The sequence below is a fragment of the Alternaria alternata genome (assembly GCF_001642055.1).
Source record: "Alternaria alternata strain SRC1lrK2f unplaced genomic scaffold CC77scaffold_29, whole genome shotgun sequence".
Lineage (NCBI taxonomy): Eukaryota > Fungi > Ascomycota > Dothideomycetes > Pleosporales > Pleosporaceae > Alternaria > Alternaria alternata.
This window is the reverse complement of record NW_017306218.1, coordinates 92617-112838: the sequence shown is the minus strand read 5'-3', so window position 1 is coordinate 112838 and position 20222 is coordinate 92617. Positions and strand designations below refer to the sequence as shown.

At 51.6% G+C, this 20222-nt stretch overlaps 8 protein-coding genes across 8 annotated transcripts; 6 read left to right on the top strand and 2 right to left on the bottom strand.

The window, feature by feature from the left end:
* The first annotated feature begins 42 nt into the window (after window positions 1–42).
* On the top strand, window positions 43–1850 carry CC77DRAFT_494987 (DnaJ-domain-containing protein). Its single transcript, XM_018531913.1, has 3 exons — window positions 43–316; window positions 399–487; window positions 537–1850. The coding sequence occupies exons 1-3, from the start codon at window positions 239–241 to the stop codon at window positions 1627–1629; spliced, it is 1260 nt and encodes a 419-aa protein (XP_018380245.1). The 5' UTR covers window positions 43–238; the 3' UTR covers window positions 1630–1850.
* A 1350-nt stretch (window positions 1851–3200) lies between these two features.
* Window positions 3201–5758, top strand: CC77DRAFT_947768 (potassium transporter; the record flags this gene model as incomplete). Its single annotated transcript, XM_018535161.1, has 5 exons — window positions 3201–3398; window positions 3448–3708; window positions 3757–3799; window positions 3851–4208; window positions 4255–5758. 5 exons carry the CDS (start codon window positions 3201–3203, stop codon window positions 5756–5758), a joined length of 2364 nt encoding a protein of 787 aa, XP_018380244.1.
* Window positions 5759–6721: 963 nt separating this feature from the next.
* CC77DRAFT_947964 (hypothetical protein) lies at window positions 6722–7934 on the top strand (the record flags this gene model as incomplete). The annotated part of the gene is made up of 4 exons (XM_018535175.1): window positions 6722–6755; window positions 6916–7066; window positions 7118–7229; window positions 7311–7934. Coding segments are annotated over 4 exons (921 nt in total), but the record flags the coding sequence as incomplete, so codon positions are not given.
* A 316-nt stretch (window positions 7935–8250) lies between these two features.
* CC77DRAFT_1066598 (cytochrome P450) lies at window positions 8251–10014 on the top strand (the record flags this gene model as incomplete). The annotated part of the gene is made up of 6 exons (XM_018528913.1): window positions 8251–8440; window positions 8501–8586; window positions 8639–9387; window positions 9446–9582; window positions 9647–9756; window positions 9829–10014. The coding sequence occupies 6 exons, from the start codon at window positions 8251–8253 to the stop codon at window positions 10012–10014; spliced, it is 1458 nt and encodes a 485-aa protein (XP_018380242.1).
* A 49-nt stretch (window positions 10015–10063) lies between these two features.
* CC77DRAFT_495459 (hypothetical protein) lies at window positions 10064–11285 on the bottom strand. Its single transcript, XM_018531915.1, has one exon. It carries the CDS (start codon window positions 10836–10838, stop codon window positions 10146–10148), a length of 693 nt encoding a protein of 230 aa, XP_018380241.1. The 5' UTR covers window positions 10839–11285; the 3' UTR covers window positions 10064–10145.
* A 599-nt stretch (window positions 11286–11884) lies between these two features.
* Window positions 11885–13082, top strand: CC77DRAFT_974405 (proteasome-domain-containing protein). Its single transcript, XM_018535893.1, has 4 exons — window positions 11885–12070; window positions 12126–12347; window positions 12410–12550; window positions 12612–13082. Exons 1-4 carry the CDS (start codon window positions 11939–11941, stop codon window positions 12966–12968), a joined length of 852 nt encoding a protein of 283 aa, XP_018380240.1. The 5' UTR covers window positions 11885–11938; the 3' UTR covers window positions 12969–13082.
* Window positions 13083–13251: 169 nt separating this feature from the next.
* Window positions 13252–18783, bottom strand: CC77DRAFT_1025433 (hypothetical protein). The gene is made up of 2 exons (XM_018526067.1): window positions 16769–18783; window positions 13252–16721 (listed from the first exon to the last, which is right to left on the bottom strand). Exons 1-2 carry the CDS (start codon window positions 18390–18392, stop codon window positions 13642–13644), a joined length of 4704 nt encoding a protein of 1567 aa, XP_018380239.1. The 5' UTR covers window positions 18393–18783; the 3' UTR covers window positions 13252–13641.
* Window positions 18784–18973: 190 nt separating this feature from the next.
* CC77DRAFT_495001 (RNA-binding domain-containing protein) lies at window positions 18974–20105 on the top strand. The gene is made up of 5 exons (XM_018531914.1): window positions 18974–19260; window positions 19350–19373; window positions 19425–19481; window positions 19554–19681; window positions 19729–20105. The coding sequence occupies exons 1-5, from the start codon at window positions 19109–19111 to the stop codon at window positions 19827–19829; spliced, it is 462 nt and encodes a 153-aa protein (XP_018380238.1). The 5' UTR covers window positions 18974–19108; the 3' UTR covers window positions 19830–20105.
* The last annotated feature ends 117 nt before the right edge of the window (window positions 20106–20222 follow it).

Here is a 20222-nt window from a genome sequence, read left to right as displayed (position 1 = left end):
TAACTCCGATTGGTCGCATAATCAACGTTACTGCTATCGTGTCCCATTCGCAACTTCCCCATTTCAAGTCACTTTCCATTCACAACACTCCGTTTCCTTCTTTTTGGCGTCGCTTGCTCTCGCCTCATATCTGCGAACTCATGTAGACGTTTGCCCTTGCAATTACATCGGATACTTATATTCCGTCCACTCACTTTCGCAACTTCGACATCGCCGTTGGCGCGATTCATAGTACAAGATGCTCCTACGGATAGCGCTGTTCTTTGTGGTCGCCTGTTTAGCACTTCTAGTTGTTGGCGCAGAAGATTACTACAAGGTATGCAGAGAGCACATTTGTATTTGCTTTGGTCTTCACCTCACTTCCAAGTTAAGCGTGTTGGCTAACATGGATGATGTAGCTACTGGGCCTCAAGAAAGATGCCTCAGATCGCGAGATCAAGAAGGCCTATCGAACGCTGAGCAAGAAGTACCACCCAGACAAGAACCCGTACGGCTACAAGTCCTAGAATCCTGCCTAGATCTCTAACCTTTTACAGTGGTGACGACGAGGCGGGCAAGAAGTTCGTCGAGGTAGCTGAAGCCTACGAGGTTCTTAGTGAGAAGGAAACACGGAAGATCTACGACCAATACGGCCACGATGGTATCCAACAGCACAAGCAAGGCGGCGGTCCACGTCAACACGATCCCTTTGACCTCTTCTCGCGCTTCTTCGGCGGCTCAGGACACTTCGGACATCAAGGAGGAGAGCGCCGAGGGCCAAACATGGAAGTGCGAGTATCACTGCCACTCCGCGACTTCTACAACGGCCGAAAGACGGAGTTCACAATCGAGAAACAGGCGATATGCTCGGCCTGCGAGGGCTCAGGCTCGGAAGATGGGCATGTAGAGACATGTGGCACATGCGGTGGACGCGGTGTCAGGATCCAACGACAACAACTCGCACCCGGCCTATTCCAGCAAGTACAGATGCATTGCGACCAATGTCACGGCAAAGGAAAGACGATCAAGCATCCATGCCCTGTCTGCAGTGGTAGCCGAGTTATCCGTGAAGCCGAAACTCACACTCTCGAAATCGAGAAGGGCATGCCCAAGGGTGTACGCGTCACCTACGAGAACGAAGCGGATGAAAGCCCCGATTACGTTGCCGGCGACCTCATCGTACACCTCACTGAGGCGGAGCCTGCAATGGGAGAACAAGAGCACGAGCGCACAGACGGAACCTTCTTCAGAAGACGAGGTAAAGATCTCTTCTGGCGCGAAGTTCTTTCTCTTCGGGAGGCATGGATGGGTGGTTGGACACGTAATGTCACACATCTGGACGGCCACATTGTTCAACTTTCCCGTAAACGTGGTGAGGTCGTCCAACCCAACCTCGTTGAGATCGTCAAAGAAGAAGGTATGCCAATATGGCACCAACACCTCGAGAACAACGAGGGTCTGCAGTTTGGTGACTTGCACGTCGAATACGTGGTCGTACTACCCGATCAAATGGAAAAGAGTATGGAGAAGGAATTCTGGAGTGTCTGGGAGAAGTATCGTGCGAAGAAGGGCGTCAGCATCGATGCCGAGTTGAACAGGCCACAAGAACCTATCAAGATGCCTGAACCAGATGCGCACGACGAGTTATAGGATATACTCCAGAAGTGGATGCCTTCGGCTTACTCACAGCGCATAGGAGACACATGGAAGAGGATGCTGAGATGAGCGATGTGTTCAGTGCTTGTATGAATTAAGCGTGGTATACCCGGTGATGACGCGGAGTTGGGGAGTCGCTTGCGGCATCGATTTGGTACATAGACCGCTTTCTGATATATTAGAACAATACATATATATATATTCTTGAGTTCGTACGGAATGGATCTTTCAGAATATTTAATAGTTGTGGCCATCACTAGTTGAAGAGCGTGTGCTCTATAATCGCTTGTCGCTTCAACCCGTCTCCAAAAGCCGTGGGGTGCGCACGTGGATCTTTGGAAACTTCGAAAGCTTCTCAACACCGCGAGAGTGGTAAGTCGATACACTCATGCGTGTGTGGCTAGTGAAGTAGCTATATCACCAACGAAGAGCAAAACACTTGAATTAACAATTGAGCTGGTTATCGAAGCTCGCTGCGGACCCATCTAGCATTCTAGTTATGATTCAAACTCGAAGTGGTGTGTGGGCTTACACCACGAACGACCTGCTTGCCAACTGTAGAAGGAGAGACAAATCCAATCACGATCTATTCTTTGTTTTTTCGAGGAGGATAGTTCCACATGAGTGGATTGAAGTCAAACGTCGAGTAATAAAACTAGAGGGAGCGAGTATGGAAGGAGCGACTCAGGAGGCGTTTGTAGGTTGACCAGCTTTTAGATGCAAACACGCCTCTGCTAAGATCGTCCCCGTAGCCTTGTGCACATTACAAGCAGATAGTATAAACGCGAGCGGAACTAGCCACTTACTGAGCTGTGTTGCAGATGTCGAGTGAAGCTTGGATTAGGTTGTTCATGAAGGCGGATGCAGTGCGGCAGATCGTTCGACGCGTAGTCGAGACGACCCCACGGGCAGCGAAGAAGGTCAGACCAAGCATTAGCAGTTTGACCCACTTTTGTCTTAGTGCGTTTGGTGATTGGCTTAATGAAGATCTTAGCTGCACCCTGAGCGAACATGCAGCTTCCCGTTACACAAACATCCCACACTGGCGCCAAACTTCAGCTGATCGTCCCGCATAGAAGCCTGCATTGTAAAGTCTCTTGACCTCTGAAGATGGTGGTGAATGATCGCTTCACACCATGATGGCATGATTGTATCCTCGTCAGGTTTCTGAGTATGGTATCCTTCAGGATTCGAGGACTAAAGCCTGCTTTTAGCCATCGCCGCTGGCAACAACCCATAGGGTGCGGGATTTAAGGAAATGCGACATTTTCCTTTGCGGCGCCGAAAAGCAAGCTCTACGAGTTACATACCCCGCGCGCCGACGCTCAAAGAAAAATGCCGCAGTGCTGCGCCTTCCTGCCTAAACATGATCCAGCTAACTACACGTGGGCAATTTGCTCTCACGATAAGCACAAGGCTAAGAGCCAACCAAAGCTTTGCGCCGGTAGCAGGAGCTTGTTACTCGATGAGATTGTCAGACAGCCACAGCCCTAGCAAGATAACGGGATGGTATAAGTCTTGCGAGAGTGCTTTACTGTCTTCGCGTACAACTCCCACAGCCTAATATGGATACCTCAATTCATTTCGCAGATGCAGAGGTGCATCCAGTTCGGACGCAGTCCGTGGGTGGAGTGTACCCTATGCGCTCACGCACGAAGTCGCATGTGAACAGGACTTCCGTAGATGCGAAGATTAGCGAACTGGAAGACGCGGAAGACGAGGATGCTGGTCTGCGCGATGAGCGCGATTTTAAACGCAGCCAGGTAAGGGCGTACACGACTGGTGCGAAACCAGCCTACTGACAGGACGCAGGTATTCAGTCTCACACAGATCCTCGTCCTCGCGTACCAATCTACCGGTGTCATCTATGGCGACATTGGGACATCCCCCCTCTATGTTTACTCCTCGACGTTTACAGAGGCTCCTACTCGAATCAACCTGCTTGGTGCTTTGTCGCTGATACTATGGTCTGTCACCTTGATGGTCACTGTCAAATACGTCTTGATTATTCTGCACGCCGACAACGATGGAGAGGGTGGTACATTCAGCACATACTCTCTCCTCTCAAAATATGTATGCTGCTCAAACTCACACATGATCTTCGGCCACTAATGCATGCAGGCGAACATTGCCAACAGAGATCCTCGTGAAGCTACCCTGATACGTGAGTGTGCTTCCTGCACTAGTTCCTCATCTATACTGACTCTTTTGGCAGGCATGCAGCGACACAATACCAATGATCTGGGCCGGTCCACGAGAAATATTCGCTCAACGATCGAAAAGTCCAAGTTCTTTCGCGGCTTGCTGCAGGTCATTGGCGTACTCGCCGTATCGATGGTCATGGCTGATGGCGTGCTGACTCCTGCTCAATCCGTCTTGGGCGCCGTACAAGGTCTCAACGTCGTGAAGCCCGACATCGAGAAGTCTACTATTATCGGTGTTACATGCGCTATTCTTGTTCTTTTGTTCGTCGTACAGCCGCTTGGTATTTCGAAACTAACGTTCGTCTTCTCACCCATTGTCATTTTATGGCTGGCCTTGAACGCTGGATTCGGTATATACAACTTGGCCAAGTAAGTATTCTTGTTGCATCATAGTACCCCTGACTAATAATCCTAGGCACGATCATACGATCTTGAAGGCTTTCAACCCTTTCTATGCGTTCGACTACCTGATAAGAAACAAGTATGAAGGATGGAGGAGCCTTGGGGGTATACTCCTCGCCTTCACTGGTGTTGAAGCTCTGTTTGCCGATATTGGAGCTTTCAGTCGTCGTGCGGTTCAGATCAGTTGGCTTGGATACGCTTATCCTTGTCTTCTCCTTGCCTACAGCGGTCAGGCTGCGTACATCAGTGTACACCCAGAGGCCTACTCCAACCCTTTCTATAACTGTGCTCCGCCGGGATGGCTCATTTTCTCGCTCATCGTAGCTATCGCGGCTGCCATTGTCGCGTCACAGGCTATGATCACTGCGACATTCCAGCTCCTTACCCAGATCATGAAGCTCTCTTACTTCCCCCAGATCAAGGTTGTTCACACTTCGACAACCTACCATGGACAGTTGTACATTCCAAGCATCAACTGGCTTCTTATGATCGGCACTGTCCTTGTTGCTGCCATCTACAACAACACAACATCCTTGGGTAATGCCTACGGTGTATGCGTAATGTTCGTCACGTTCTTCGACACGTGCATGGTCACGCTTGTTGCAATCTTGGTGTGGCGCATCAAACCATATTTCGTGCTTCTTCCGTGGCTTACTATCGCTGCTCTGGACGGCGCATACCTATCCTCGGCACTTACCAAAGTACCAGATGGAGCCTGGTTCACTATTCTTCTGGCCTGTCTTCTCGGATCCATATTTATTCTCTGGCGTTTCGGCAAAGAGCAACAGTGGGGTGCGGAAGCTAGCGATCGCTTCCCAACAACACACTTCGTCAAGACATTACAAGACGGCCGCCTTGAATTGACCGAGATGTTTGGCAGCAAATCAGTCGGAACCATGGAGGGTTTCGGAATCTTCTTCGACAAAGCTGGCGAAACGACCCCTATTGTCTTTAGTCAGTTCATTCGAAAGCTGGTGACGATCCCCGAAGTTATCGTTTTCTTTCATCTTCGGCCGCTAGAGGTACCTTTCGTTGCCCCGGATAATCGGTACAGCGTATCACGACTAGCAATTCCCAACTGCTACCGCCTAGTAGTACGCCATGGGTATATGGACGAAGTCATCACACCAGATTTGGCCTCCCTCATCTATGAGAAGGTTCGCAACCACATCGTCGCACGAGCTCTTGAACGCGAAGGTGAGATACCTACGAAGGCTACAGGCGTTCAGACTGAAAAGAACGGTACCGTTGAGACTGTTGCTGGAAGCGGCATATCCACTCCAACACGCAGCTCAACGACTTCTGCGCGCTTAGAAGCCCTCGAACGCGCATACAACCACGAGGTATTGTACATCATCGGCAAAGAAACGATGAAGATCAAGGTTGGCACAAACATCATCAGACGGTTCTTCCTAAATGCTTTCTTGTTCATTCGGGAGAACTCGAGGGCGAAGATTGCTAGTTTGAGTGTTCCGATGGACAAGGTTATTGAGGTTGGTTTTGTTAAGGATGTCTGATTTAGGCATTCGTTACCTGGCAATATGAGGCCAGCAGATTTCATCATATACGGGTGCGTTTGCATACGAATCCATATAAAAAATATTGAACTCACAATACTATGAGATATTGGTTTCTGTCTTCTCGATTGCAAGTGCTAACGTATTACATTGGTGTGCCTTCCAAAACGTCATTCGGTCTCTTTACGCTCCGCCTCATTCTGACCAATTTCACGTGGCTCTTTTCGACCCCCAAAGGCTTGTCTTCATGCGCAGTTTGGCGAAAGTGGTATCGCTTGTGCGCACCAACATTGCCAAGGCGGAGGCGCCGTTACCTTGCCGCGTGTCACGTCGTCACGGTCATAGCTGTCCACTCCGCTCCGCTCACTCCGTCATCTTCAGCAGTTCCTCGCGTTCCGAGAACGCGTATCGCCCGAGATGGTGGGTTCTAATTACTCGTGATCAGCGTCTACATTTCCAAAGATGGCGACAAAGACATGTGGCTTTACAAGGTCCACGTTGGATCGTGCCGCATGCCGTGCCGTGGCGTGTATCCCCGTTGCGCCAGACAAATCAGCGTGCCGGATGAGGCGTGATAATGTTCTTTTATTTCTTTTTTGCATGAGTGCGTTCTTGGGCATCGTGTAGAGGTTTGGCCCACGTGCAGGCGTACCTGAAATGAGTCCCTTCGCCTCCGCCTTGCCTAGTGGACTGTTTACTCCCTTCTCCGGCGCTGACTCCCAAATCTGCTATCTCAGCATGGCGATAGATCTCTATGAATGGGCGTATGTTGTTGCTTACATTACCTTCTCTATCGGATTGCTGTCATCTATCGCGCGTTTCTACTCTCGCGCACTGATTTTAAAGTCATGGGGTTGGGATGATACAGCTTCGTGTGCTGTACTGGTACACTATGGCCAACCTACGAAGTCTCTACCACTGCTTACTGTGCCAGATCGTTAGTATTGTCCACCAAGTTGTTTTGCAAATGTTCCTAAATCTGGGATGTGGCAAGTGAGTTGAAGTGTGAAAGTTTGAGGCATGACGAAGACTTCCCGTCTGACTGCAACAGGCCAGGCAATCTAAATTGCAGCTTTCAGTCCCTTGATCTTCTTCGGGTAAGTCTTCAGCATAGCACCATCTCAAGAGATACAAGAGCTAAATCAGCACACAGACAGCGTTTATTGAAGAGATTGTTATCTACGGCGCGCATTCAGTCATCAAGATTACCTTCCTTTTGTTCTACCTACGGCTCTCTGTCGACCTGGTGTTTCGCAGCCTAGTTTATCTTGGCTTTGCACTCGCATTTTCCGTCTTTCTATCTAGTCTGTGAGTCATATGATCCTACCTTTCACAGCGTCGCAGACTGATAGTATCTAGGCTTGTGACAGTCTTGCAATGCGTACCTTTTGAGAAAATCCTCAATCCAATGTTGCATCCCGAGGTTACTTGCATCGACATGCGTACTATCATGCTCACTCCACCTATTCTTGTACGTATTGACTCTCAGCACCGTTGCATTATAGTCCGTCGTCTCTACATACTGCGTAAATACTAACGCATAGCTCTTTAGAACATCTTTATGGACTTCTATATCATCTGCCTCCCGATACCCTCCGTTCTGTCGCTCCGGATGAACTTACGTCGCAAAGTCACTGTCATCTCCGTTCTCGCCTTTGGCATAATCTCCGTCACTGTCGCGATCCTCCGCCTACCAGTCCTTATATCGGTGTCCTCGATGAAGACAGATGCCTCGATAGATGTAGGGAAGATGATCATTGTTGCATCGTTCGAGGTCCAATGTGCCATTGTTGCGGCTAACCTGCCTGCGATGAAAGCACTTTGGACTAAGGTCAGAGGTAAATACAGCTCAGCCGGCAGTAATGAGCCATCCTTGGAAAAACCATACTCCCTCTCTTTTATACGTAGAGGCAAGCGGGGCGAGCGAAACAAGCACTCTTCTATGGGATCCATTACGAGGCTGGAGAATGGTCTTACCACTAACGAGTCGCAAGAAGAGCTCGTCGAAGGCAAAGTCAAACAACAAGGATTAGCAACAGGTGAGATTGAGGAGCTGCATTTCACCAACTCAGGAGGTTTGCGACAGCAGCCGACCGTCACTATGACTGATGTATATGCGCAAGGCTCACCTAACATGGCACTACAACAAGCAAGTTGCTCCGGAAATTTACAATAGACTTGGGTTATGACTCGAAATGCTGAAGTACTATATACTTTGATCTTGAAATCGCAGCCCTTAATGCTTCACCTAGTGTTGTGGCCATGACTCCTTGGAGAAGTTTGTAGGATTCCGTCCTTGTCCGCGCTAACAGGGCATAGAGTATCGATTGGGTTAGAATTGCATCCCACTATTCCTAATTGATTCGAGATCCGAGACCAAGACTCCCATCCCACTTCGCTGTGCCGCAGCATATCTTCCGGCTCGCGTAGAATCTACGGCTCAAGGTTTTGTACAAACCAAAGTAGCTCTCGGGTATTCTTACAACGTTGATATGGACTGGCTATTAATCATTTCTCTTGCAAGCGTCAGTCTCTTGACCCTGCTCACATGGCGTCGGTACTTCTCAGCGATCAGCGATATTCCTGGGCCGTTTGCTGCATCGTTTACCCGCCTTTGGCATATGCACCGTATCCTCAAGGGTGATCAAAATCTCGAGCTGATACGACTACACCAACAACATGGTAAGCTTATACGATGTGTAAGGCTATCTGTCGTTGGACATCCGCTCACAGACCTTATAGGTCACTTCGTTCGCATATCATACGACGAAGTAAGCGTCAGTCACCCAGATGCCATTGCGAAGATCTTATTAGCGCCCCTTCACAAGGTATTATGCAGACAAGACCTCTGATCGAATGGATGTTTGACATGATCACAAGGCCAATTGGTACAAAATTCATGCTCTGCCAGACTACCGCTTTCAATCGCCCATGAGTACCACAGACCCCAAGAAGAAGATCGAAAAGTCAAAGCACATCGCTGCGGCATACACCGTGTCTAATTTACTCCGTTCAGAAGAGCACATCGACCGCACCTTTGAGTCTTTCCTCGAATGGATGAACAAATATGCAACAGACAAGAAACCAATGGACCTCAATACCTTCATCTCATACGCAACCTTTGACGTCATTGGTGAAGTCGTCTTCTCGAAGTCTTTCGGCTTCCTTGACCAAGGCAAAGACATCGGCAACTCAATCGAGAATTCCCTTGCTCTGAATGCATACGTTGCAGTAGCGGGCTACTTCCGCTGGATCAACATTGCGCTGCTGGCCAACCCAATCATGACCTGGCTCTCCATACTACCAATGGGTCATTTATTCGACACCGTTAAAACCGTATTGGCGGAAAGGGAAAAGAATGAAAACGCCCGTTATGATGCTGTTCAATACTGGTTCAAGCAACATGAGCGACATCCGGATAAATTCACCATACGGGAGATCAATACCCAGGCACTTGCTGCCGTAGGAGCAGGATCTGATACCGTTGCTGCAGGAATACAGTCATTTATCTATCACATGATTCGTCACGGTGACGCATGGGAGCGTGCTCATGACGAGGTTGCTGAAGCAGTCAAGAAGGGGTTGTGCAGAGATCGGGTGGTGTCTTATGCTGACGCACAGCAACTTGGGTGAGACGGCAGTCCTCAAACTCTACTCGTGAAGCTGTTTCAGACTGACGATGAACAGTTTTGTGCAAGCCTGTGTGAAAGAGGCTCTTCGGGTCTTTGGTCCCGTACCTATGGGTCTTCCTCGTATTGCGCCCAAGGGAGGGTTGACTATTGGCCATCGTACTATACCTGAAGGGACCATTATTTCAATCAACTGTGAGTATAGAGACCTCGAGCACCCCATCTGCTAGCTGAGCTGATTCTTTATCCTAAATCTCAGCATGGGTTATACATTATTCAAAGGAGATATGGGGTGCCGATGCGCATGTCTTCAGACCAGAGCGGTGGTTGGAAGAAGACAGTGGTACAAGGGAAAAGTCTTGGATGCCTGTGAGTAGAGCTGCTTGTTTCGTATCGACCTGTTCTTTGAGGCTGGACATACATGCTGACTGGTCTGCATAGTTTGGAGCAGGTTACGGTGGTTGTCCAGGACAAAACATTGCCAAGATTGAGCTCGCCAAGATTGCGGCGACGCTGGTAAGGGATTACAATATCAAACAGGTGGATTCGACGCAAGACTGGCAGTGGAAAGCTTACTTTACGGTTGTTCCGCATTCATGGCCGGTGTATGTTGAGAAGAGAAAGTGATATGGGGGTACAGGTATGAAAATGTTCATTAGTGTTCGTGATGGGGGTATATAACCACAACAAAAGCCAAACTCCAAACTCCCAAACCCAGCGGATAAACTCCAAATCGCCCTCAACAAGGGAATTACACACTACATCCACCGATCCATAGTCCCAAACGGCGGATACTTCAATCCACTTGGTCTTCTCCTCCTCATCCACCTCCCACCGCCACTTGCACTACTCCCCACGGTACTACTTATGCAATCCCAGTCCCACGGGGTTTGTTTACCCAAGACTTCGTAACCGGCAACTCTGCGTAAGGCACCTCGCGTTCGCTCTTGTTGGACGCTGCGGAGAGCCGCGCGGGTGCTTTCTCGGACTGTTGTTGTACTTGTTCTCGGCTCAACGATTTGGGTATGGTAGGTGGGTTGACGAGGGCGAGGGCGAGAAGTTGGCGGGCAGCGAGATGGTTCGCGGGTTGGTGGCGGAGGACAAGGGGCTGAAATAGTGCGTTGTCTGCCTGGGCCTCGAAGGCGAACTTCTGTAATGTCGGACATACTAAGGTCGTGGTGGTGGTGATGGCCGTGAATCGGATGCATGTGCAGTGGGTGCAAATGCGGATGTCTGTGGTGATGATTCAGGTGTGCGTCAAAGTGCGCGTGATGGTGTCCGCCCTTTTCATCCACCTCGAGGGTTATGTTAGGCACTTTGACGCGAACGTCGCTGAAACGCGGCGATGCTGGACTACGATGGACGCGAACGAGTTCCTCCGCACATGAAGAGTCTGTAGAAGGGCGATGTTGCTTTCCCCCTTTGGCTGGTGTTAGGGTAAACCAGCACATGTCTGCTGCGTGTCGAGGATATATCGACACCAGAATCGATGCGCGTGGGCAAGGGGTGAAGTGCTGTCGGCGGGGCAAGACGATGGTAACCAGTATAAGAAAAGGCTGGTGTGTAGCTTGAAGGCGGTCTCGAGGGCTGATAATACGAATAAGGTGTTGTATCGTATCGGGGCATTCAGAAGACTTGAAAGAAGACAAGACAATGGAAACAGGCGGTACTTTAACCTACGACTGACACACAATAGACATATGATCAAATCCTTTCTTACTTTTTCTAACGAGGCGTCCTTGTATGTATATAACACTGCCCTCAAAGATCATTCGTTACCATCATGCACGCAGCGCCGGACTTGCACGCGGGCCGCACATCTGCAAGTAGTGAAGGGAACAAATGAGACAGTGGGTAAGAACGGTGCCTGCATGATTGTTGATGGTGCCTGCATATAGGCAATGCAAACATGTGTTCAAGTCCGCTGGGCGAGTGACGGAGGCTGATGAGGGTGGAAGATGAGCGCGTGGGCGGGCGCGATGTCTTGCCTGACCTCAAGTCTCAACGGGCGGCATGTGACGCTTGAGCCCCAACGCCCGTTCGTGCCTTGGTTGATGAGAGGACTTGCACTACTGGATGACGTATGTAAGAATGCAACATGGTCGCGCAGAAACTCTTCCTACTGTGTCTCCCTTCTCTTTGTCTTGGAAAAAAAGTCGGTGCTATTGCGATAGTCAACGACGTTGCGCGACGAACGCGCAGTGCTCATCGTGGCTGCTACTGTGCAAGTGGCGGTGTCTGCGAAGTCAATAGCGAAGAGAGAACGGTGTGATAGAGGCCAGAGCAACTAATGTGGCTCTTTTGCTCTACTAAAGCCTACGCGCAAAGGTGGTTGAAAAAGCAGCAATGTGTGGTGTAGTAGACAGTGGCCTGGATGCGACTGCCCCAGTGGTGAAGGCAACAGCTAGGACGCGGCTACGTCTTGGCATTACCGACAACGCCGGAGCTTCGAGCTCACATCACCACTCCAAACAACCAAACCACCCCACCGCAACCACTCGATCACGTCTCCGATACCCTCTGATCTCCGCCAGTACACATCGCCGCAACTATGGATTCATTAGTGTCGCAGTATAGCCGACCGGCGTACACAGAGGAAGGCCCGTCAGAGGAAGAGCAGTTGCAGCTCTACAGCGGCACCCCAGAGCTGTCCCTCAAGTTTGCCCTACCACCAGTCGCTCAGGTGCGCTCTATCATGCCCGTACAATAGAGAGCGCGACGTGCTAACAACAACACAGTCAGCATCATGGCTCCGCGCAATGACGGACGACTACTCCAACCCCAACTGCCCCATCAAGATTGCCCACGGTACCACAACCCTCGCCTTCCGTTTCAAGGGCGGCATCATCGTAGCCACCGATTCGCGTGCAACAGCTGGAAACTGGATAGCCAGTCAGACAGTCAAGAAGGTCATTGAGATCAACAACTGCTTGCTAGGAACCATGGCTGGTGGCGCTGCTGTACGTACAATCACCACTACGGCAAGAAGACAGAAAGGAACCTGAATACTGATGCAAGATAGGACTGCCAATACTGGCTCGCATACCTAGGCATGCAATGTCGCCTCCACGAACTCCGACACAAGCGCCGTATCTCCGTCGCTGCGGCCTCAAAGATCCTAGCCAATCTTGTCTACTCATACAAGGGCATGGGTCTAAGTATGGTACGTCTCCCCCATTCCTCGTCAACCCATCTACTTTGCTGAACTAACACTCTACGCTCAGGGAACCATGTGCGCCGGCGTAACCCCACAAGAAGGCCCCGCCCTCTACTACATCGACAGCGACGGAACCCGTCTAGCCGGCAACCTCTTCTGTGTCGGCTCCGGTCAGACATTCGCATACGGTGTGCTTGACGCACAGTACAAGTACGACCTTGAGGACGACGAGGCGCTCGAGCTTGGCCGAAGGAGTATTCTCGCTGCTACCCACAGGGATGCGTACTCTGGTGGTTTCATCAACCTGTACCACGTCAAGGAGGATGGCTGGGTCAAGCACGGCTTCAACGACACGAATCCCATCTTCTGGGAGACGAAGCTCAAGAAGGGCGAGTTCTCCAATGTTACTAGTGCGTTGGAGTAGGCGACTGCAAAGTCACTGGAGGGCCTGAAAGTCACCCAATAGTAGCGCTGGGCGGATCAAGGCAGATGGCAGCTCATGATTGCTGCAGTGTAGCATTGAAACAATATTACGACTAGATATGTCCAATGAAATGACGGAACACAAGGAGAATATACCCAGAATGCATACACTGTGACTTTTCCTAGTAGAGTGGTAGCGCAGATTACTACATATCACCTTGAGAATACATGTTGGTATATGGGTATGTCATTCACTAAAATCGAGCTTCTTTGGGTCAAATTTCGTTCGAACATGTTTCCATTTCCATGATAGGTCGATTAGTTCCAATCATCTATGATACCATACATGCATCCCGCCTGCCGCTAACAATAAGAAAGCACAGTCCACGCTGGCTGACAAACGCCTCCTTCCCCTCCTTGTGACTGGAAAAGAAAAAGAAAAGAAAGGTTGCAATATACACTATCCCAGTGTCAAGTAGTTGGGGTATAAGCAAAGACGCCGCGCAAATCCATTCATCCCGTTACAGAGATATGTTGTAAACGCCGGTGTCCCAAATCAATGCAGAACAAGGAAAGTCGAAATTGTGAAAACTCAAAGAACGAGAGGAAAGGAAAAACGAAAGGAGAGAAAGACCTTTGGTGATAGTGGCGTGCAAGACAAAGAGACGGAAGGGTCAACGACTTCGTCTTCTCAACCCCAAATCCTCTTGCTGCAGTTGCTTGATGAGATCGAAGCTCGCTTGATCAAGATTTGGGTCAATCATGTTGAGCATGTTGCCCATGTCCATACCTCCATTCATGCCCACACTGATGCCCATGCCCGTGCCCATGCTTATACCATGTTCGAGCTTGATCCCGCCAGTCCCGTTGTCTCGCCGCTTGCTAGGCGTTGATTTAGGCGTCTTACTGTTGCGACCAGCGCGCGAGGGCGTGTGGCTAGGTTTGCGGCCTGACGACTGTTGTGTACGAGCTTTGTAAGAGCTGTTGAGCGTGGGTGTGATGGGTGGGGGAGGGAAATCAGAGTTTGTGGTAAAGTTGTTGTAGTTGTTTGTAGCGGGGGAGGTTATGTAGGGACTGTAGGTATGGTGGTTGCTGTTGTTGGTATTTATTGGAGGAGATGCTGCGGAGACGTGTCTGGGCGAGACCGGTGATGATGGGTGGCGGACGGCGTGATTTTCTGGTCCAGGCTTCGAGACGTAACCGTTTGTATGCGTCTGTGAGGTGTCGTTGTGAGGCGGCGGACCCGGTGTGAGCGGCTCTACGCTGGGACCGTGTACTTCTCCGTTATGTCCTGTGAGCTCCATTCCGTCCATAAGCATCGGGTCGATCGGTTGATACTCGACTGATGACATGACGGTATCGCCATTCGTGTGATACGAGTTGGTCATATCCACATGATTGTAGTCGCCATTGGTATACGCTTGGAGGGCAGGGTCAACAGGCGCGAGATCATCATTTTCGGGGCTTTGGTCCAACGCTTGCTGGGCGGAGTAGGCCATCTCCTGGAGAAACGACGAACCACTGCTAAATTGATTTGGCAGTGAATGTCGTGTGTGTATGTCTCCATGCAGATATTCGTCATCGTATGAAGACTCGTGTCTCATCCGTTTCGCTCTTGATTCTGTGTCTTCGTCGCTGACCCTTCGTTTCTTTGACGCAGAACCACGTGGAATGGGAATCTCGTTGGCCTTGACAGGATCAACGTTGCCGTATTCGTCATGTATGCAGCGACGCTTGCTCTTCCTACAATCAGCACACGCCTTGACTCTGCCAGATTTGAGGGCATAAGGGTCGCCGTTCACGTCAGCCATGATTGGGCCGCCGTTCACTGGCCCATTGGCGGCATTCGATAAACTATCTGCCACGGAGTGATCACTAAGCCTACGTTTGACAGATATGCCATATGACCCAGAAAGGTCGATGGTGTGCATGCCCGGCTTCGATGTGTCGATCAGCTCATCTTTATGTTTGCATCTGATTCGGCGTTTCCTACACGCATCGCATGCAACACGTTTCGGGCCAAGCTGAGATGTTTTCGGTGTCGTAATGTGCGGGTTGCTTGCCGATGGTCGCAGAAAACCAGTCAGTGGACCGGAAGTGACAGAGACCATATCGAAGTGGTTGTAATTCTCCACCTCTACTGGGGGTGAAGGCTCGGGGATGACGTCAGAGGCCTTTATACGGGCCGAAGACCTCTCTGCCGTTGCTCGTAAGGCTTCATGGAGCGTCTCGCGCTCCAGCCTTTTCACTTGAGCAGCACTCAGCTTCTTTTCAGTGGTCTCCATTACTTCGGGCAGGACAGCATCGGAGAAAGCCCAAGATGGTATAGTCTCGTTCCCACGCTTCCATGCAATCCACATCGCAAAGCGTCGCGCTAGCACGAGCGGCTCGCCATGGCCCTTAGGGATCGATTTATTGACAGCACTTCGGGTTTTTTGTGGCACATCAATCTTTCCCTCGGTGATTAGGACTGTTCTCCAAATGTAGTTCAACAGATCGCTCAGCCCTTCCAGTTCGTGCTTGGAGTAGTATCGTTTGTTGTAGTTTTGTGCGCCAAGGTGTGAGTTGTGACCAAACTTTTCCGGCTCGCAGTAGATAGGTGTCGACCGCTTAAACTGCTCGCCGCTTTGTAGGAGCTCTTGGACTGGACCGGGAATAGGGTCCTCTTCCAGATATTTGATGGCGGTCAACCACATTATCTTCTGGAAAAAGGGATATCGGAACTGAGTAGCCACCTTGGTGTTCTTCTCGATCTCCAAGATCTTTATCTGCATACCGTAATGTATGCGTGTAAGGAAGTTGCCTCCAATGACGAGGCTGTCCTCGGGAGTCCAGACCGCGTGGATCCAACCGGAAGGAATCAACATGGTATCTCCAGGATACAGATCCACTCGGTAACATTCTTTGACTTGTTTGCCAAGCCAGTCGTGCCCTTGATTCGGTGAGAGACACCATTCTTCGTACTTTTTGAGGTTTTGCTTTGTTGGTGGGATAAAGAAGAAGACCTTCTTTCCTTTCACGATGTGGTAGTACACGGATGAACCACCAAAGTCGATGTGGAAATCGGTGAAGCAGTCCGCGACAGACATCAGACAGTAAAACTGCACTGGTGGCGGCGCAGACTTGTCATCTTCTCGCCACACGGCGTCCTGTAGATCCATGTCTCGAACAGCCTTGGGTCGTCTGATCAGCTTTCCCAGCTTACTTCGAGATACCTCCAGACTGATGACGTTCCGCACGGGCTTTTCTCCTTGTTGCTCGTAGTAGTCTGCCCACTTTCCCATAGTCCACTTCTTGCCTTCGCCTTCTTGTGCTTTGACATCAATTACAGGGACAGGTTCATTTGGACCGTACAGTTCCGCTACACGGCGAACGGTCAAACCCTTAGGTATGACCATGTCAAGGCTGTCCTGACCGTCATCGGCGACTGTCTCGTACTCGTATTGCAGTTTTGGCCCATCTGCCTGCCCATCGATGTCTTCCATAGCAACATCCTCCTCTGTTGTCGCCGGCGAAGTGTTCATGTCGCCAGGGATAACAATGGGCTCCTTGAATCCATTCATCTTCTCGAGAAAGTCACCAGTGATGAGTTGCGCCGGCATGCGCGCAAACGTCTCCGGCGTGAACTCGATGTCGCCATTCTTGAAAGCTGCGATGTAGTGATGTTCCGGATTGTCGTCAGATGTTTTGAGAACACCCTCGTTTAGACCGGCGTAGTCAACAGTTGTGTGGGCTCTGACGGATTTACGAACCTCTGGACCATGTTAGAACTATAAGCCCAATGTGCGTCGGTAGACCTACTCGTTGTTTCACCAAACTTGGGTCTACACGGTTCGCAGTAGAATTTGTTTACCTCCCGTACCTCCCGTTCGCTGTTGAAACCAGCGCAAGGGTAGTGATACCATTCTTTGCAGCCATCGCAGCCGATCCATTGCTCGCCGTCGCCGATTTTGATGGGTGATTCGGACGATTTGCAGTGGGCGCATATGAGTTCTGGTTCGACCGGAGCGGGTGCGAGCTGAGCGACTGCATCAACAGGAGTTGGGACGGCTGTCTGCGTACCGAGAGGTAGCGATTTCGCACGCGAGTAGTTCGATAGAGGCGGGCCGTCTGGCAGTGCTGGCGCCGACGTCGAGAAGGAATGGCGACGGGCTTGTGAGGGCGAGGTTTGTGCTGGTTCAGCCTGAGATACGGTAGGCACAGAGCCGTCCGCTGCGACGGTAGCAGACTGATCGGCAGGCAGACTCAGTGGCGACTGGAGTTGGTCTGGGGCTCCAGAAGTACTTGTAGACGTCGCGTTCTTCGGTTTGGGCGTCGACTTCTTCCGTTTGCTACTTGCTGAGGGTGTGCTACGAGATGCGCGCCCTTTCCCTTTGGGCAAGCTCTGGGCCTTTTTTGCCTTTGGCTCTTCTGCGGGAACGACATCTTGCATCTCGACCTCAGGCTGTGTAACCACGATGAGAGCTTCGTCAGGCGGTGTATGTGTTTGCGCAGCCGAGGTGGTCTGGGCCACATCGGAGGGTGCCTCTAAAGGGTGTTTCATGTCAACGGGTGCCTGCGTAGGCTGGCTGTAGTGGTTCGGCGGCGGCGGCGGTGGTGGCGCGACGTAAGGATTTGCAGGCTCTTGCTTGTGATTTATCTGGTGTGGAGGTTGTTCAGCCGGCGCTGTTTGTGGAATGGTCAACCGCTTTGCTGTCGAGGGCGGGGAATGCGCAGTTTGTGTGGAAACTTTGAAGAAGTCCAGCAACAGCTGAGCTTCAACAAGGCGGTCGTCTGGTACGCTACTGTTTTGGTGCATGCGACTGCCGCCATCTGCCATCTGCTCGACGTTGTAGGACCAGCCCGGGTTATGACTCGTAGCGGGTCTCGACTGAGACTGTCCATACTGGGGAGACCCATAGACTTCGGAGCGCGCTCTCTTCGCAGGCCGCTCGTCGAAAGGATATGAAGCGTCTCTGGACAGAGCGTGTGCTGGGGCGCGTTCGCCGGTCAGGTAAGGGACGGTCGTGGGCGAGGCGGCCGAGAATGAAGCATGGCGCGAATACCCAACATATTGCGGAATGGCATGCTGGCGTGTCACAGCGACATCCGCGAGGGCCTCAATGGGCGATGCCTGCGCCAGAGAATACTGCGGCGGAGGAGGTGCGGAGCGCGCCGAGTGCCCACACGTCACCACCGGCGATGGGTGCTCCGCAGACGCGCGCGCGCCTTCTCCGAGAGCAGATGCATTTTTCAGAGCGTCATTGATATGCCTTGTGCTTGATAGCGACGCGGTTGGGATATTCGCATTGCCGGCGGGGTGCGCTGTCGAGGGCTCTGTCGGCGGCAGGATGGGCGACAGCGGCTCGTAGACGGGCGGCGGAGGGGTAGGGGCGCGCGCCGAAGCTCGCCTGTACTGCTCCTTGAAGGATGAGATTCGTCTCATGGTGGTTGTGTGTGCGGAGGTGGGTGGGCTAGGGCCTCGGAGGTGCGAGGTACTCGTCGGTTTGGCGTCTCAGACAGATGCGCGGCTATGGAGCAGCGGCACTAAAAGCTGAGAGACGGGCGAAGGAGCAGTCGGGCATGGGCATGTCCTGCTTCGAGGCGACGGTTGGCGCGGTCGAGGGTGAACGAGTGTAGGGGGTGGTTTGGTAGGAGAACGATGGTGGTGGAGAAGTCGGCGGGGATTGTATTGGGAATGTTGCGACCGGACACCCAGACAATCGCTGAACCAGAGACTCGGCCACGCCAGCGCCGGCAACACACGCAGAGCGCCGTATGTAGAGAGGGCAAGTTGCGGCGGCTCGACACGCAGCTCTAAGCGCATGTGTCTGTAGTGTGCGAATGGTTGGATGGCTATGGGAGCTCTCCGAGTCGACAAGCCGCTTCATTCATTCGCTGCAAGTCCGCGTCTCCGATTCGAGCGCTCAATTATTTGGCACCAGCTGCTACAGCTGCGCAGCTGCGTTGCCTTAGGCCTTGTGCGACAGCTACTACGTCTCCTCCATCATCATCTATACAACCTCTTCATGAGCAGACAGCGTCGCCCTTGCAGTGCATTCACAGCACCATCTCGGCGTTGCATGAGTCGCTCCTTCTTCCCGATCATATGCGTTCGCCACGTGATGCGGCCTTGCCAACGCTCGGACGTGCACGCCATCCATGATTGATCCCGCATGTTCACCAACTCAACTTCCCACTACAACCTCCCCACCACCCGCCCAAGCCTACACACCCAGCAGCCCGTCCTTTACCGTCCATCTCAGTCGCCAAAGTATGAGTCGAGGAGGAAAATTGGCACCGGAAGTCAACCGGTATGTCCGCCTTCTCCGCATCGCGTGCCAATCGCAAGGCTGGTGCGACCAACTCACACGACATCTGCGCTAACATGTCATTTCTCCAGAGCTCTCTTCGTAAAGAATCTGAGGTCAGTCAGAGCTGGAGCTATCTGATTTGCCATGCGCTGACCCTTCTGCAGCTTCAACGTCACCCCAGAGGAACTCTTCGACCTCTTTGGCAAGTTCGGCCCCGTGCGGTACGTCGTCTTCCTTGTGCGCTGGCGCATCTTGCCCGCTACCGTCGCTCCAGGTCACTAACTCCAGCACAGCCAGATCCGCCAAGGAATCGCCAACAACACCAAGGGCACAGCCTTCGTCGTCTATGAAGATGTAATGGACGCAAAGTCGGCTTGCGACAAGCTGAACGGCTTCAACTTCCAGAACAGATACCTCGTCGGTAAGTAGCAGGCGCGTCTTCGAGACAGCAACCACTGACAGTCGCAGTATTATATCACCAGCCAGATAAGATGCTCAAGGCCGCAAATGATCTCGCCGAGCGCCAAGAGAACTTAGAAAAGCTCAAAAAACAACACGGTATTGATTAGGGGTGCGAGAGGCCTCAGGAACAGGTGACATCGCGCGAGCGAAGTAAAGACAAGACTCCTGTGGGCCTCAAGACCGATAGCGTAATCTCTAGACGCTCTTCGAGCCGCGGCGGCGATACGCGCACCTCGACGACCAATTCGATTTTAGCGGAAAAGACCGGCGCTCCTTCTCCGACGACTACAACTACTGCATGTCGCAGCTGCGACTGGCGTACTGTCAAGCAATCGTTGAAGGGCTTATTCAAGTCGGCACACGGCGTTAAGAGGTCATGACACGTTCACGAACCATGACGGATTGCTGCATTTTCTTGGAGTGGGATCTTTACTTAGGATAGCCGGTAAAGCATAGGGCTATATCAGATTGCAACAGGCCAGGCTCCTTCTACACCGGAC

Bases quoted from the DNA above. Each gene is read 5' to 3' on its own strand.
- CC77DRAFT_495001 (XM_018531914.1), top strand. From the start codon at position 19,109: ATGATTGATCCCGCATGTTCACCAACTCAACTTCCCACTACAACCTCC. The intron at 19,482-19,553 runs GTACGTCGTCTT...ACTCCAGCACAG, and splicing joins GGCAAGTTCGGCCCCGTGCG to CCAGATCCGCCAAGGAATCG. The intron at 19,682-19,728 runs GTAAGTAGCAGG...TGACAGTCGCAG, and splicing joins CCAGAACAGATACCTCGTCG to TATTATATCACCAGCCAGAT.
- CC77DRAFT_494987 (XM_018531913.1), top strand. From the start codon at position 239: ATGCTCCTACGGATAGCGCTGTTCTTTGTGGTCGCCTGTTTAGCACTT. The intron at 317-398 runs GTATGCAGAGAG...TGGATGATGTAG, and splicing joins GCGCAGAAGATTACTACAAG to CTACTGGGCCTCAAGAAAGA. The intron at 488-536 runs GTACGGCTACAA...AACCTTTTACAG, and splicing joins TACCACCCAGACAAGAACCC to TGGTGACGACGAGGCGGGCA.
- CC77DRAFT_495459 (XM_018531915.1), bottom strand. From the start codon at position 10,838: ATGTGCTGGTTTACCCTAACACCAGCCAAAGGGGGAAAGCAACATCGC.
- CC77DRAFT_1025433 (XM_018526067.1), bottom strand. From the start codon at position 18,392: ATGAGACGAATCTCATCCTTCAAGGAGCAGTACAGGCGAGCTTCGGCG. The intron at 16,722-16,768 runs GTAGGTCTACCG...AACATGGTCCAG, and splicing joins CAAGTTTGGTGAAACAACGA to AGGTTCGTAAATCCGTCAGA.
- CC77DRAFT_974405 (XM_018535893.1), top strand. From the start codon at position 11,939: ATGGATTCATTAGTGTCGCAGTATAGCCGACCGGCGTACACAGAGGAA. The intron at 12,071-12,125 runs GTGCGCTCTATC...ACAACAACACAG, and splicing joins CCCTACCACCAGTCGCTCAG to TCAGCATCATGGCTCCGCGC. The intron at 12,348-12,409 runs GTACGTACAATC...GATGCAAGATAG, and splicing joins CCATGGCTGGTGGCGCTGCT to GACTGCCAATACTGGCTCGC.